At 41.0% G+C, this 17,269-nt stretch overlaps 1 protein-coding gene across 8 annotated transcripts in view; it reads left to right on the top strand.

Annotated features, from left to right (window-relative positions):
* Nucleotides 1-16,039, top strand: part of ubap2l (ubiquitin associated protein 2-like) — a 43,790-nt gene extending 27,751 nt beyond the window's left edge. For 5 of the 8 annotated variants that reach the window (XM_034094067.2, XM_034094072.2, XM_034094071.2 and 2 more), the window contains 15 exons: nt 4,009-4,181; nt 4,474-4,594; nt 4,860-4,899; nt 5,017-5,200; nt 5,336-5,402; nt 6,888-7,194; nt 8,951-9,039; nt 9,145-9,198; nt 9,314-9,398; nt 9,862-10,079; nt 10,532-10,637; nt 11,777-11,896; nt 13,677-13,744; nt 13,860-14,054; nt 14,763-16,039. In XM_034094067.2, coding sequence (XP_033949958.1) covers nt 4,009-4,181; nt 4,474-4,594; nt 4,860-4,899; nt 5,017-5,200; nt 5,336-5,402; nt 6,888-7,194; nt 8,951-9,039; nt 9,145-9,198; nt 9,314-9,398; nt 9,862-10,079; nt 10,532-10,637; nt 11,777-11,896; nt 13,677-13,744; nt 13,860-14,054; nt 14,763-14,858 — 1,923 coding nt within the window. In that variant the 3' untranslated portion in view covers nt 14,859-16,039. The remainder of the gene's footprint in view (nt 1-4,008; nt 4,182-4,473; nt 4,595-4,859; nt 4,900-5,016; nt 5,201-5,335; nt 5,403-6,887; nt 7,195-8,950; nt 9,040-9,144; nt 9,199-9,313; nt 9,399-9,861; nt 10,080-10,531; nt 10,638-11,776; nt 11,897-13,676; nt 13,745-13,859; nt 14,055-14,762) is intronic. The other 3 variants (XM_034094074.2, XM_034094073.2, XM_034094070.2) reach the window with 2 other exon arrangements.
* Nucleotides 16,040-17,269: the final 1,230 nt, after the last annotated feature.

Genomic DNA, 17,269 nt, shown 5'->3' with positions numbered 1-17,269 from the left:
TGCCTAATAGAAAAGCTTTGCTAAGCATCTGGACTACCTATGTTGTAAATGTATTATCTTTTAAATTTACACACGGCATCTATTGCACGTCTGTCCGTCCTGGGAGAGGGTTCCCTCCTCTGTTGTTCTCCCTGAGGTTTCTCCCATTTTTCCCTTTAAAACTGTAGGTTTTCTCCGGAAGTTTTTCCTTGTACGATGTGAGGGTCTAAGGACAGAGGGTGTCGTATTGTCATACTGATATTTTGTACAAACTGTGAAGTCCACTGAGACAAATGTAACATTTGTGATATTGGGCTATATAAATAAACATTGATTGATTGATCTAGCTCTCACTTCATGGACAGCAACTGAAAACTAGAGAATGCAATTCCTGAAGGAATTGCTAGTGGGAATGCTTTATGCTGAAAAGCTGACGCTAATCTGCTATGCTGAAATGTAATGTGTAAGAAGAAAGTGAAGAATTTAGATTGAAATGATACATGAACACTGGGGGCTTGAATGTGTGATGAGAGAAGAAAAGAAAGTAAAAAGGCTTGGAAAAGCAGCAGAATATTTGAACTGCAAACTTTTGAACTAACTTGATGGTGAATGATCTGTCGCCATGCCAACGGCATTTGATGACATCCCATAATACGCTTAGATGCGTTGATGGCTGCATCTGTGAAACCTGTGGAGTTTTGGAGCATTTTCCATGAAGTTTTGAGAACCGTGTTTCATGGCGAACATTGTGTTGTCATGGCAACGGCATTTGAAGAAATCTCAACTGTCCCGTAGATGTCTTCACGGCTGGACTGTTGGCACACATGTGAAGTTTGAGCACTTTTTGAACATTTTCATAGGAGTTATTATAGCGACATCGTCTTTTATGATGAGGGGTGCGTTTCCATGAAAACGGCATATGATGAAACCCCATAATTGATGTAGAACTGTTGAGCCATGGACCGGTGATATACAAGCAAAGTTTGGGGGACGATCGGACCGTGTCCATTGGAGTTAGAGCGACATCGTGTTTATGGTGAGGGATGCTTTTCCATGGAAACGGCATATGATGACACCCCATAATTGACGTAGAGCTGTTGAGGGCAGGACCATTAACCATTATCTGAGCATGTCAGTTGGAGTTATGACATCATCGTGTTCCATGACACATGTGTTTATATTTGAGCTAACGACTGTCCAGAGATCAAAGGTTTCCATGGTGATCAAATAAATGTGGCAAAGGCTCAAATTTACCTGTTACACATTTGTAACAGGTTTGTTAAATGACCAAAATATATGAACAGTTGGAAGATTGAAAATGGGATTATTATTTATTGGATTATTTGTAGGTCATTGAAAAGTAGAATCATTTAGAAAGATGTGAACTTTGAAGTTTCTATTTTAGAAAAGCTGACACTGGACTAACATCGCTGGTTTTAAAAGTGATTTATAAGAGTCATGTTTAAAGATGTGTAATACTTAAAACATTTATAAAGATCCTCTGAGTGTGTGTCATGAGTTAGCTGATAAAATGTTAGGGATAAATACCTTGACATATTGACTACAAGTGCTTGAATCAAACAAGCAACCTTGTATTTGAAAGATTAACTGACATAGCAACAGTCGCACATGGTATATAAGTGGTGTGGCTGAGTACTTTAAAGGGTTAATGAATAGAGGGGACTAAAATGTGAAATAAGAACAAGAAAATAAAAGTCTAAATGCATGAAAAAGCAGCAGAATATTTGAACTGAAAACTTTAGAACTAAAAGCGTGGAACATGTTGAAGTCGGTATGAAGTCTTCATCAGACGGAAAAGAATAGGCTGAGACAGTCTGTTAAACTCCAGTGACCACGTCATTAGTCTGCTGCTCTAATTATGTAAATTGGAGTTATGACATCATCGTGGTCCATGACACAGGTGTTTATATTTGAGCTAACAGATCAAAGGTTTCCATGGTGATTAGTGAGAGAAAAGCATTTTCATTTTTCTGAATGAGAGATAAACCTGTTACATGTGAACGTTTTGTTGAAGAACCGTAACAGATATCGGTGACATTTCAAAGCGTGAAGCATGTCAAGGAACTTGAGCATCTGAAGTGTACTTTTTGTGTACTTTCGGGTTAATAATGTGGCCTTTTTGGCAGATTAACTAAAGGTGTGCGGCTGCTGTGGTGGGGTAAGGTGAGGCTGAATTTACAATGGAGTTTAATGGAGACATGTTGAACGTTTTTGTCACTTCATGCCCTCAAGAGGCATTTTGTTGAATTATTTTGCTTAATTTTTTTTTTAGTTTAAAAGAAAGCAAAATTAAATCTCCACTGTAGCTGTGACATCATCACACATTCTAAAATCTGAAGAAGGCCTCTTTACCAAGGTCTGAACAATGATAAATATCTGTAAAAGTAAGAACCAGATTTAAAAGTTGTTTTACACGAATAATGTCAGACAGATGTGACATTTTAAAGTTGGAATGAGGTTTCTGAGTGAAAGTATGAAGGAGCAGTTAGCAGTTGAAGAAGGAGCAGTTGAAGTTGCATGAAGATAGTTGAAGTCTGAAGAGTTCTCCATTGACTTCCATGTTAAAAATGGGATGTATCTCTGGAATTGTGAATGATAAAAGTAATAGCCATTGATTCCCGACCGATCTGAACGGAGTTTCTACGATGTTCAATGTGGGAGAAGAAGCAGCGCAAAATAACCCGGCGGAATAATAAAGAATTTCGTGCGTAGCATAACAGATAGTTGGAATGCTGTGTCAGCATTCCCACTAAATTGCACTAATAATATTTCTCCAATTTATATGCCAGCTAAAAATGTCCTATGACTATCATCCTTAACCTGTTAAGCCCTGAGCCTGTTTTTCAGGTCTCAGGCTCGAAAATGACATTCCCAGATCAAATGACTATATCTTCACTTCTAAAAGGGGTAAATTAATAATCTTTTTTCTCAAAGCACTGATAAACCTGTGAGTTGGATGTAGAAGAGTCAGAATCAATATAGTATTTTTTTAATTTATAGTAAATTCAGATTGAACATAGTAAAAAAATGTAAATTATAGTGTCCGTCCAAAAGAAAACACATTACTTATAGTGAAAACCACCCTTGAATGATGGGATAGTAGACTAAAAGCTTTAGGAATCCAAACTATAACATATAAGTACCCTGTATCAAGATTGATGTAAAACCAGTCACATTTTACCTTTTTAGAGAGGTTTAGCAAAATAATAAACACTTCTGGGGTCATTTGGGTGGATTTGCCATATCTCTGGCCCCCCTTGGTCGATTTTGATGATTGACACCTCTTTTGAACAGTTGGAGCCAATAGAATCAAGGGGAAGTTCCTAAAATCCATCTAAACATTACCCATTGAGGAGTGAGAGTGATGCGCATGCAGTTTACCCAAAACCGGAAGCTGTGTTGTAGCTCTCATAGCAGCTAATATGAAATCTCAGTTTTTGACAAATGGAATGATGGATTATCAGTAATCATTTCAAAGTGACACGGACACATTGGATTAATCTATGGATTAACCTTCAGCAGCGTTTTTATCGTTTTAATGCCATTGAACACAACTTTTGATCAAAAAAATAGCCTATTAGACATATTTGCCGTTTTGGCACAGTAAAGCTACGTTGTCTGGGTTTGCCTTTGCTGCCCTGAGTTTTGATCGCACAGTGGTGCTACTTGTACCTCCTAGAATCTGTGGAATCTCATCTTTCATCCGATATCTTGTTTGTGCAGATCCGATAAGTAATAAAATATTTCTACAGTGAGTGCTTTAGCATTTTTTCGCTTAGTGTTAATTCATAGGCTTGGTATGATTCTTGTGTTTCGTTAAGCTAAAAATGGTTAATATCGTCAGTTAGCTGAGTTTCTTCCCGTTAAGTGGGTATGACACATTAATAGGTTGTTAAATGTTAGGAAGCACTTTTTTTCACAGTTTCTTGTGGGCGGGGGGCTGCCAGGCTAAGATTAAGATTCAGAGTATTTTGGTATATACTTTAAAATGCCCCTCATCTTCTTCAGATTCCGGCAATGGCGGTCGAGATGCCTGGCTCAACAGACATGTCGGGCCTCAATCTTCAGTTTGGAGCCTTCCAGTTTGGGTCAGAACCGGCTATGCCAGAGTACGAGTCCACCCCCGCCTCCACAACACAAGCCCACCAGGTCCAGAACAGTCTCTACACTAGCCCCAGCAGGTCAGTACATCCACAAATACTACCTAGTACCACAATACTTTGAAGATGACGTTTATTTTTTCACACCTTTGCTTAGGGTTATTCACGACTTGTTCGATCTAAACATTTTTCTGCTAGCTGCGCTATCTATTAAACAAGAGGTCATAAAATAAATGATATTTGAAGTTTCATTCATTCATGTTTGAGTATTTAAAAGTGCTCTAAAATGTAAGCGTGTATTATTAATGTTCAAGTCAGAACCACTGATTGTTCCTTAAGTACGCCATCTTGTCAATACCGTTACAATCTGCAGTGAGTCAACTCCAGCTCTTTCCAACCCCAGTCAGATGGACATGTATGATCAGAGAGCGTCTCAGACACGCCGCTACCCCCCCTCCGTCTCCTCCTCCCCTCAGAAGGACATGCAGCCCAAGGTAAGGACAGTCCCTCTTGATCACTTGGACTTGGTAAACAATCTAACATGGTGGTTTGTTAATGTAGTGCTTCGATAAGTCTGTTGTGTATGTGCGTTTTTTTTAAGGTGTGGGGATTTTAAGACGGTTCTGTTTTAAACATGACTCGTTGTTAAAATGCACTGCATAACTTAAATGTTTCCAAAAGCCCAACACCCTTCATCTTTTTATGAATCGCCTGTTTCCATGGAAACCTGTGAGCTAACCTACATTGTTGGTTTTACAGAATGGCTTCAGTTCAATACACGGAACACATTCTGGGGAAGGTAAGGGTCTATATACAAGGTTTTTTTTCTTCTTCTCAAAATAATTTTTGAAAAAGTCCGGATCACACTGGATTGGAATTTATTACAATGTTGTTTTCTCTTTCTCCTCGGCTGCAGCGGGCTCTGCAGTATCAGTTCGGCAGGTCTCTGATTCAGTCACGCCTGTCAGCATGGGCACTTTGACTGACGGCGGCTCCGGCCCGGCCTCCTTGATGACTTCATCCAATCAGACATCTCTCAGCGGTCTGGGGCACAGTGAAGACATGCCTCCAAATACTTTCCCCCCACCTCAGCACAACAAGTGAGTTTAACACACACAGTAATATAGGAAAGGAAATGGTATCTGCGGTTTCTCCAGAGATCATAACTCGAGTATTAGTAAATGCTCTGTATAGATAGTTGAGATATGCGTTGAACCTTCTTATTACTTTTACAGCTCTCACCAATCACAGCAGAACAGCCTAGCTCAATCTTCAGTCCGGTCATCCAACTCCAGCTTAATGGTGAGATTTTTATTTTATATTTCTGTATTTGTCATAGAATCAGGCATTCAAATGTTTTTCTCAGTTCCTGTGCTGGTGGATGAAACTTTTGAAAATAACCTGCAGCTATTATTTTACCTGTAACTTTCCTTCATTGTTGCCACTTCCATTAACTTTGAGAGTCACGTATAAGGAATTTTTCAAGGTGTAATAATATAAAGAAAAATTATATGGCCATTTCCACTGATCATAATTCCATTGTTGTGGTCTACTAGAATAGATTTATAGTGTGCAATTTTCCAAACTCACATTGGTTTCGCATACAGCATCTCTGTAAAGTATGTGTATTCACTCACTAAACGGCTCGTTGCAGCTCTTGCCCCCCCCCTCCCTGTGAGCCCAGTGTGCTCCGATTGGTTGGGACCAGTCGGGACGTTGTGAATCGCGCTGAGCTCCGTGGAGGTGTGATTTCCTTGTTTAGCGAAACACAGCCAAACTCACCCTGAGCACACACAAAGTCACAGCCGAAGTAAAAACAATAAGTGTGGCTTGATATTGAGTAAGAAAAAGGTTGATAAACGCTGTGAGAATGGGTCTGCAGAGAGAATTTCGCCGCGATCCCAACTGTCAGTTATCAGCCTGCAGCCAGGGAGGAGAGATCAGCAGAGCTGCATGCACTGAGTGTGTGAGGAAGTCCGTGGATTGGTCAATTTGGACCAATCAGCGGGGGCTTAACGTAACGGCTCCACGGATTGGTCCATTTCGTTCCGGGGACAACATGACATCATGATGTCCCCGGAAGAATCAAATGGACAGTGACGTATCTCCAACGAGGCGTTTTGGGGAGGTATTTTCTGTTTTAGAGTTTTACTCCTTACATGGTGTACTTTGAGGGTTTTGACTCTGCAGACCGTTTACATGCATAAAAACCTTCATAACACACAAGGGGACGGGCAATAACCGGAAAAGCATGACATGTCACCTTTAATCATTTTTTGCCGACTCCAAGTATGGCTACTGCAACAGCGCAATTTGACGCGCTTCAAAATCAGCAGATTTTCACCAGGTCTTCTATAGTGCTTCTGTTCTGTTGTCCCATCTGTCAGTGCACTGTCAGTGTCCGATTTTTGTGTGTGGAAAGTGTCAATTGCATCAGTCACTGTCAATGCAGGTTAGAAGTCCTGCATAACATATGTTGTCATGCACTGGTGCATGTAGAGCTAAGAATAACGTGCGCAGCATTTATGTGTTTGTGTGTTTCAAAATCCTGTGGATTTCTTTGAAGAGTAGGTTGGATGTTGTTTTTTTTAACCAAAAAGAAACTGGTGTGTGTTGTACATGCTTATGCTGGCCAGCGTTTTTCCCTCCATCTCCTCCTTAAGCATTTTCAAAGCTTCATTTCCTGTGATGCCAGATGAACGTATTACATGTCCATTTACTCTAATGGAAATGTAATCCCATTAATCTTAACCGCCTCTTTTTAACTTCGTCCTTCCGTCTCTGCAGCATCCCAGCGTAGACGGTGACTCAAGCCTGCACTGCTCCAACTACCCCTCCTCCGTGTCATCGGTGCCATCATCAGTCCCCTCCTCTTCCTCAGCGCAGGTGTCCCTAGGGGTCCATCAGTCCTGCTCTGTGGGCTCCAACACAGTTTTAGCTCCCTCTGGTCTCTGCCCCATCAGCAGCCTGGCCATGGGCCTTAACCCCGCCTCCATGGCGGTCCAAGCTGCAGTCGCCGCTGCTTCAATGTCCTCGGCAGGCTCAGCCATTCCTTCTTTAGCGACTTCCTCACGCAACTCTGCAGCATCCTCAGGTTAGACATAAACACAGGTGCAAACATTCTTACACTTTGACACCTACACCTCTTTAGACAGTTTAACATCCAAATCTTGCAATTGCTCAACATAAATGTAAAAACTGTAGATTTTCCTTTCCCTCACATTGTATATTTTGCTTACTTTAATTTGAATCTATAGCTTGCAATACCAGTGAGTTAATTGTAGCTTTGGTAATTTGGTGTCAGGACTTCACACTGTAACGCATGACTTATTATATATCCATCCATCCATATTAAGTTTCAGTTTCGAGCATTTAGTCAAGTTTTTGTTGTGTCAACAGTTTTCTTTTATCCCTTGTTTCGCACTTTTTAAAATACAAATCAATTTGATCACTTGATAAATGATGTGCCAGTGAGAGCTTGTTAATGTCACCAATATGGCTGTTTGTATGCATTACCACACAGTGATGCAAATTGCTTGGGAATTATGTGGCTTGTTATTAGGCCTGATGATTAATTTTGTTGGACGATACATTTTCCCAGAAATTATTGCGATAAACGATAATATTGTCGGCACCGTTGTAAGACCACTGACATAATGATAATATGTTACCCGCTCTATCGAAATCAGTCGGAAGTCGCAACGACTCATTTCAGAATAAACGTGGATTTACGTAAACAACTATTTTTTCAGGGTTCGGGTGTTTTGTTTGATTTTAAACAAACAAAGTCTTGGCTTTCAGAATATAAAACTTTTATTTCCAAAATCACACAATAAATACATGTTTGAAGCTTGTAAAGGGACGAAGACAGGCACCTCTCACTCGCAATCTGCTCTCCCAGCAGCGCCGCCCCCCCTCCCTCCGGCTGAAATTATGAATGTAAGAGTATAGTAATCATAGATAACACGGCAGGGTCCGTTACAGTTTGTTTTCATCTGATTTCAATTAAACAAAGGCTTTCAGAATATTAAACTTTTTTCGGCAAATTCAGATGATAAATACAACTTTGAAGCTTGTAACGGCACAATTACAAGCGGAGAACGGAGTAACTTAACGTCACAGCAGGCATAACAACAGCCGGTGTTTCTCGTGAGTGTTTTCCCCGGGAAACAAAAAGAATACACACAAATGCAAAATTACACAAACACACACACACACGTATACACACACACTCGCGAGCTTCCACTCCGTAGTTGTTTGATCATTTGCTCCACTAATAATCAATCAGATCGATGGATTCCAGAGAAGAGGAAACTTTAAAGGCCTTTTTCTCAAAATGAGGACTCGGTGACAGTCATTATATAATGTGACATATTTCGCTTAATATTTGGAGTACAACATTTATTTATTTATTATTGTGACAGTCCTACTTGTTGTTCAAATTGTTTGTAAGAATTCAAGCTGGATCAATTGGTTTCCATTTCCTCTCAGTCACTGGCAGGGTTTCCATTCTTCTGACTCATCTCACTCTAATTGTTTGCTCCCAACGCCTGTCTCTCTCTCTCTCTCTCACACATTTGATGTGTTTTCCTTTCTGCTCCCTCTGCCAGTGCATCGTTTAACAAGCGGTATCTTGCGGTGTTGTCATTTACTGATGCATCTCAGGGATAAATGTGTTGAAACGGATCTCTCCTTGCCAATTAAAAACTAGTTGTATATTTAGTGAATTCGTAAAAATTACTGTACTTTCATTTCTTTATTTGCCGTTGTGCGTAATAAATGAATGTGTAATAGATCTAAGAATAAGTTTGTAATGCATTGCTTGTGTTATACATGATTTGTCCATGTAGGGAAAGCTCCTCCAAACCTGCCCCCTGGAGTGCCCCCTCTGCTGCCCAACCCTTACATCATGGCCCCTGGACTACTGCACGCCTACCCTGTGAGTTCCTGACAGACTCACTGTTTATATAAACTGAGCTTTTTATCTGCACTTAATAGTTTGTTATATAGTTTATAAAGTAACACTTTTCTTGCTGTGTCTCAGCCTCAGGTGTACGGCTACGATGACCTACAAATGCTGCAGGCAAGAATACCGCTGGTGAGTTTTGTTTTGTGTAAAAGAAAACGACTCCTGCAATAAAAACATTATTCACAATCCATGCTTTGTTGCTCCATGTCCGGTATTAAAAAACAAACAATGTTTTTTTCTCCAGGATTATTACAGCATTGCACCCTTTGCAACTCCCACAGCAGCACTGACTGGCCGAGACGGCAACTTGACTAACAACCCTTACTCTGGTGAGCCATCTCACAATTGCTCAGTGTCTTCTCCACAGTTAGCTGCTTGTTGAAACAGCTTTTTGTTTGGTGATGAAGGGACCGTTTGAATTTAATGATTATCCTCACAATAAACGAAGAGCCTTTTTTGCTTGCTGGTAGAATCCAAGCCTGGCAGGTTGACAGTGCAACTATCTGTAGTTTGATTAACTTGAGAACTGTATATATTTAAGGTTTTCCGAATTGACTAGAAACTGTATTATGCCAATAAATAAATTAACAATCTTTAGAGATGATAAGCTTTGGTTGTTCCTTCAAGGCCTTAATGTTTCAACTTCCCGTAGAAATGGCACCTCAAAACAGGCCAGCAGTTGAGGATTTCCTACTTTAATATCTCCTTTTCATTGTTTGCTAGTAATGTATTGTGTTTTATCTCATGTAGACATTTGTACTCAAACACAAACATCCCATTCTGTATTTGCAGGTGACTTATCAAAGTTTGGTCGAGGTGATGCATCGTCTCCTTCCCCAGCCACCACATTAGCGCAGACACAACAGAACCAGACGCAGGCGCATCACACCGCACAGCAGCCCTTCCTCAACCCAGCACTGCCGCCCGGCTACAGCTACACGAGCCTCCCGTACTACACCGGCATGCCAGGCCTGCCCAACACCTTCCAGTACGGACCTGCTGTGTTTCCGGTGAGGAAAAACCTTGCTTTCCAAAAGCTAGCTGACTGGTTGCCTTCAATTACTGACCATTGCTTTGCTTGGCAGCTAAGCAATCATTGGCATATTAATGTTTGTGTGAATGGACGACTGAGCTTAAAATGGTAAGCCACTTATCAATTCAGCATTTCTCTCAATGTTTTAATTATATTTTATTGAGAATTAGAAGCATCATCATAACATCAGGAACATCTCTGTTTGTTTAGACAGGAGCAAACCGTCAAGTCAAATTTGATGTTTGCACTATTGGAAGAGATCATTTTAGCACCTTTCCTTTGATGGTGCTGTATTAGAATCCATTTTGTCTGAGTACTTCCTGAGCCTGAACGAGAAGAAAGTTGCATTTTCATGAGTCCCCAAGACAAACTTTGGTTACCCTATTTGGTTACCACTCGATGACTTTACATGGATTTGTTTTTGTCCAGGTGGCTCCTACCTCGTCAAAGCAGCACGGTGTGAATGTCGGCGTCAACGCATCAGCCGCACCCTTCCAGCAGGCTAGTGGTTATGGTTCCCATGGATACAGCACTGGTGAGGCACTAAACGATACAGAAGCTGCATGTTTACAGGTGTCATGCAAGTCCTACTCTATACACTTGCATACCAATAAATCTGTGCTGTTACTCACAATGAGCCCATTGATTTCGCCTCAATGTGGACTGCATATTTTATTTGAGCTCTGCAGCCTCTTCAAGTATAAACATGATGCTTGTGTAAACACTCTTGTAATAGGTTGGGAAGGTATCTGCCTGTAGTTCAAAACGCATTCTTGCATGCTGACTCTCACTTGTTGACAAACATGTTTTAGTATTAATGTAGAGGTTTCATTTGGTCAGATTAGGAATTGCATCTGCGTCTGGTACCCAGTTTTCATTGCCTTTACACACGAAATAAGTCTCAGTATTTCAAAAACATGTCTGCCATTTAAACTGAATGGGGAAAGGATAGGTTGGGCTTGAACAGAGGCACCTGGCTGGCAGTCGACATTATCGGTCTCCTGCCGTCTTCCATAGCTTGCTTTGCTCATTTCAGAAAGTTGTCATTTGCCCCAAGGCTTCACCTTCCATAACACACACCACCTCCCCTCCACACATTTCATACATTAAACTCATTAACAAACGGCACAACCATCATCCTCCCAAATTTCTTCTTAACCCATTTATTCATATCTTTTAGGCATTCTGGTATCTATTGCTTTTTTTGCTTTTTTCAGTGGTGATTTATTTTACTTTCATAGTTCATTACTCAATATCTACCTCTGGTCACATTTGTGCACCATCTGCTGCTTTCTGCCATCACCCAACTCAAGCTCACTCTCCACCCCCCCTCCCACACACACCCTGCCTGCCCCCTCACTTCCCCCACCTCCTTGGGTCAAATAGTATTTGCATATTATGTCGGCAATGATTCTGACATTCATGATGTTCCAGATGGACAGATTTATCCACATAGGACAATGCATTTGGTGTCAAAGTTCAGATGATAAAGTATGGAGTGCGTTTCCTTAAGGACTTGACACAATCTGGATTGTCACAATTTTGTGAAACCTGTCCATCCGGTACACAGTTTCAAACTTTGAATTATTTGCAAATACTATTTGAGGCAGGTCGGCTCCCGCTGCCTGGTGTGTCTAACGCTGTGGGCTGTGGCTGTGTATCTGACTGTTGCAGGCTATGAGGATGTGGGCCAGGCTTCAGGGAGTGGGGATTTCTGTAAGGGCGGATACGGCACTGCCGCTGCCGCTTCTGCACAAAACAAGCCAGCCAGCTCTGTCAGCGGGCCGGGAGTCGGTGAGTGCCGCCACATGCCAAAGCAAAGGGAAAAAAAACCTATCCCTCCCGTCTTCCTCTTGTGTCACCAACCATCCTCCTCCCCTTCTTTGCTCTCAGTCCTTTGCCTCATCGCTGATGAGCTGCGTCTGTAGGAAGACCCGTCACACTACATCCGCTGTCCAATGCAGCCTGCCTCTCTTAAAAGCCGTGCTGCCGTTCTGTCCGTTCCCTGTTCTCCTCCAGGGCAACTTGTCATCAACCCCATCTGGTTTTTACATTTTGGACATGTATGCTATGTTATTATCAGGATTAGAGTCAAAAATGTGGCAGGGCACAAGAACAGTGGCTGCCATAAACTGATGAGTTGCCCTGGTTGATGCTGTCCCATTTTCCATCTGTGCTGCTTGCTCTTCACTCGTGTTGCCATTGCTGGTATGTTCGTCTCCAGGGAATCCAGTTCACTGTCCTGTGGGTGGAGCTGGTTACGGAAACACACGCACACACGTGTTATTATTTTACAAGCTTAGTCGGTTTTGGTTCGACTTGCGCATCTCTGCTGTGCACGTTCATGATCTCGTTCTTCACATAGAGTGGTACCGAGATGAAAACCAGGTTGCCTTGTGAAAGGTTGTCAAGGGATTGATCAGTATATCTTCTATAATCTTTGGATTGTGTTATTTCTCTGACAAATGAGAGTTTCATGTGTTTTTTTCCGCTTGTACCTAGTAACAGCTCTGTAGCACATCTCAAATCACTTTTCCTTAATATGATGTTTCACCATCTTTGGCTTTAAATGCTAAACATCACATTAGCATTGTGGCTCTTTCTGCAACTTTCATGTCTGATTGAAGCCATGCTAAACAACCACACACAGTAAGAACTTGATTATTGTTGCCGATATGATATGCTGCTAAACCATCTTTCTCACCTCTCTTCATCTCATCCCTCTGTATATCCTTTACCGTACTCCTCACTTTAAGGAAATTCTTCTCACAACATCTATGAACTGTTGCTGGCATAGATGTGTAAACTTGAAATTTCCCAAGATTCTATGTAAGATTTTCTTTCTCAGAAACTTGAATTATAGTAAGTGTTCCTGTAAAGAAATTGTCTGTCAATTTTACACATTAGTTTTCTTGTTCACTTAGGAATAATAATTCATTCATTGAGCCTTATTTGTTTTTGGACTTTTTTCAACAATGTTATATTAAGTGTTTAGATAATTGTATTTGTATTATTGACGGGAAACTCTCGTATTTACCATTCTATACGCAGATCACAAAGTACTGCTATAAAGAAGAACCCACATCACACTGCATTTTGTTTTTTTCCCTGATACAATAAAAGTGTGTAGTCCCGCCACGCTGTAGCTTTTACACACTTGGAGATGTAAATTACAAGTTTCATCCCGATACAATATTATATTGGTTCTTTGAACGACAGTATTTTTGCAGATGGCACAAATTCTACGACAAAAGGATTTTGATTCAGTGGCCTGAGAAATTGTGTGCTCATCAAATACAATCAGTTGCCTTCACAACTTAAATATGATTTGACTTTTCCTTTTTCATTCCTGGGCTCTTCCTGACATTTAAATGAATAACAAAAGACCTGTGAGAATAACTGATCCACCTTAAAGGTCAGCCCACCTTAAGTGACCCGCTGTTGTTTTTCACTTTGGGTCTAATCCAGGAATTGTAATCAGCAGGTGGGCAGCAGGACCATGCAGCTTGGTTTGGGCCTGTAGCATTTATTCAACACAAATAACAATACACACACTTGTCTCCTGTGTCTGCAGGAGTCTCTGTGACATCAAGCAACACGGGGGTACCAGACATTTCAGGGTCCGTTTACACAAAGACTCAGGTAATTACAGATCATAAATATTTAACGCCCATTCTCACAGGAAACAACTTTTCCCCCCCTCTATGCAGTTTGAAATAAACAAAGATGTCTTGTTTTGTCTCCCTTCCCCCTGCAGTCGTTCGATAAGCAGGGTTTCCACGCTGGCACGCCAGCAGCTTCGTTCAGCCTGCCGTCAGCTCTGGGGAGCGGGGGTCCCATCAACCCCCCGGCCCCCACTGCCTACGCCCCGGCCCCCTTCATGCACATACTTGCCCCTCACCAACAACCCCACTCTCAGATTCTGCACCACCACCTGCAGCAGGACGGACAGGTACAGGAAATGCCACTGTTGTGTTTTTCTCCATCTGTTGATGCAGCTTGATTTCACACCTATAGTTCAGGTTAGGAATCAAGAAATAAAGACACTTAATTGGCTTTTAGTTCTGGTTTTCTTTTGTTTATAATTATCAGAGATAATATGAACTCACAGGTTACTTGTGTTTTTATTCATCATCATTTAGCCTTGTGTGCTGTGATGAATTTGGCATGCAGTGGTAACACACCAGTCAACATTTGTTTTTAAAAGGAAAACCATTGTTATGGAAGTAAGAAATATCTGGAGAAGCAGGCTAACAGCTTTTTTAGTTAAGTTAAGTTAGTTTTTTTAAGTGCTATGTGATTGATCTAATTTATGTTGATGTGGTTTAAGCAGGGCTCGTGGAGTTTTCCAAACATAACTGATGAATAAGATGGAAATTATAAAGTGATTGCATTCAAGAACAGAATTTTGTGTGGTGGTAGAATGACTGATTGTTTAGACACAAAGCTAATCCTAGTGGAAACACTGTAGCCTGTGCTTTTATTTTCATGCCTTGTAGGTAATGTCCAGGCCAATGTTTGCAATCCCATTTTAAAGTGGTCTATTTTCAGATTAATGATTAAGTGTATTTAGGTTTGTCCTGTCGCTTGGCAACAAAATACTTGAGTTAAAACATGGCATTGATGGACAGCTCACATCAACTCTTTCCTCTCCCCACAGAGCGGCACTGGACAGCGCAGCCAGAACGCCTCCCTTCAGCAGAAGTCTCAGATCAACAAGTCGGCATACAACACCTACAACTGGGGGGCCAACTAACATCTACTGTCGGGCCCCCACGCTGTTAACAGAAGTTAGAAGGGGGCTCATCACCTCCTTCCGCAGACGGTCTCCACATATAAACTCCCTCTTCCTCCTGCAGAGATCCCGCCCCCGTCTCTTGGCCCAGCATTCCTGTGCTCTGCCTGCGGTCAGGAGGTGCTGTGCCGAGAGGACGAGCACTGTAACGATGCATGGACGGGTGGGGGGGGGGCAGGAAGGGCTTAGAAGAGAGGGGAGATCAAAGCTAAATGGTTATAGAAATGCACCCTCAAGAGGTGAAATATTGAGTGTTGGGAATTTGTATCGTGTTAAACCCCCAGCCCGCCCTCTTTTTTTCTTTGACTTGTATGTAACATAGAACTGTTTTCTAAAAGAATGAATGTTTCCTGTATGGTCTTTTTTTTTTTTTAGTCTTCCCTCTCCCCTTTTTTTCTTGCAGATGGGGAGGAATGAAGTGATATCTGAAGGTGGGGGGACAGGCTGGTTTTGTATTTCTCACCCTCAAATCCCCACTCTTTAACTTTCGTGGAAACGTTTCCCCTCCCTCACAAAAAAATAAGCCCAAACACAAAAATTAGCTTGATTGCTGTTAAATGTTTTTTTTTGTCATTTTAAGTTTGAAAAAAAAAAACAATTCTCTAAATTGGTAGAGTTGTGAAGTTTATTTTTTACCAAATATAGATATATTATATATAAAGACATATAAGCGAACTCACTGGCTCGGACTGTGAGGAAAGTGTGTTCGTCATGTGACTGCGTGCATGTTTGTACACACGGGGGCCGTGGTTGTGTACTGTGCTTTGTTTTTTCCCTAGCACAGCATTTTTCATTATCCCACACTTGTACAATAATTGTTCCCATGAATTATAAAGATGTTGCATTAAGGCCCCACCTATTCTGCAAGAGTTGTTGAATGATTTCCAAGGCCAATACACACCCAATCTGCCTTCCAGTGCGTTTAATTTTATTTAGTTTTCTGAGGCCCCCCACCTCCTCCCTGCTTCACCACCTGTCCCCTATTGTAAGGAAACCTGCAGCATTGAATACTGATGGACAGAATTGTACTATGGGTTTTTTGTCAGTGATTTAATTTTTCTTTTTGTACTGTGCGTTTTAAAAACAATTTAAATGGATAAACTTGTCTTGTACATATATAAAAAAAAAACACAAGTACTGTAGTACCTGATTGTTCAATGGCTTTCTCCTTTTCCTTCTCAAATCCTTGCAGATTTGTTAGCTTTTCGTTTCATATATTTTTTTTTATTTTGTATAAATATTAAGTAAATAAACAAGAAAAATACATTTTCATCATTTTGGATGTGAATGTCTTTTAAGAAACAATTTGTTTCTCATGTGGCTTGTAAATGTAGCAGCATCTCTTCTTCCAACGTGTGTGTGTGTGTGTGTGTGTGTGTGTGTAAACGGTAAAGTCGCTGACACTTGATACGAGCTGTCCCATCAAGTGACAACTGAAACTATCTGGCCGTTTCTCAATGTCGAGTATACCTGCTGCAGAGCCACTATTTCAAGTATACTCATCGAGTGGCGCAGAATGCTGGGCATTTAAACAGTCCTTCGGCGCCACTCGATGGCGTAGTATACTTGAAATAGTGGCTCTGCAGCAGGTTTACTCGACATTGAGAAACGGCCTCTGACTCAGGGACTGGAGGGTTGGTGTCTGAGTTATCTAACAGACTAGGGATCAGCAGGGCCAAATTACACTTCTCCAGACATTTGCATTGTTTATTTTTTGTTATAGTGTGTAGGCCTATGCATAATTTCAAATCTAAATAAACTTTTTTTTTTTAAGTATGTCAATGACAGCTAGTTGCTTACCAGATTGGTCCCGTTAGTTATTTAAGATGCCATCTAAATACATTGCAATCTTGCCATTTACTAATCCTTACAGTGTATGTATTGTAGGCTATTAAGCCCCGAGCCTCTTTTTCAGGTCTCAGGCTCGAAAATGACATTCTCAGAACAAATGACCCTATCTTCCCTTCTAAAAGGGTTAAATTAATAATCTTTTTTCTCAAAGCAAGGTTACATCTGTGAGTTGGATGTAGAAGTGTCAGAATCAATATAGATGTTTTTATTTTAAAGTAAATTCAGATTGAACACAGTAAAAAAAATGTAAATTATTGTGTCCGTCCAAAAAAATGTTTTACTTATAGTGAAAACCACCCTTGAATGATGGGATGGTAGACTAAAAGCTTTAGGAATCCAAACTACAACATATAAGTACTATGTATCAAGATTGATGCAAAACAAGTGAAATTTGACCTTTTTAGAGAGATTTAGCAAAGAAAAATCACTTCTGGGGTCATTTGGGTGGATTTTCCATATCTCTGGCCCCCCTTGGTCGATGTTGATTGACATCTCTTTCTAACCGTCAGAGCCAATGGAAT

The sequence above is a fragment of the Pseudochaenichthys georgianus genome, chromosome 11 (genome assembly GCF_902827115.2).
Source record: "Pseudochaenichthys georgianus chromosome 11, fPseGeo1.2, whole genome shotgun sequence".
Lineage (NCBI taxonomy): Eukaryota > Metazoa > Chordata > Actinopteri > Perciformes > Channichthyidae > Pseudochaenichthys > Pseudochaenichthys georgianus.
This window is presented reverse-complemented; position numbering and strand designations above follow the sequence as displayed.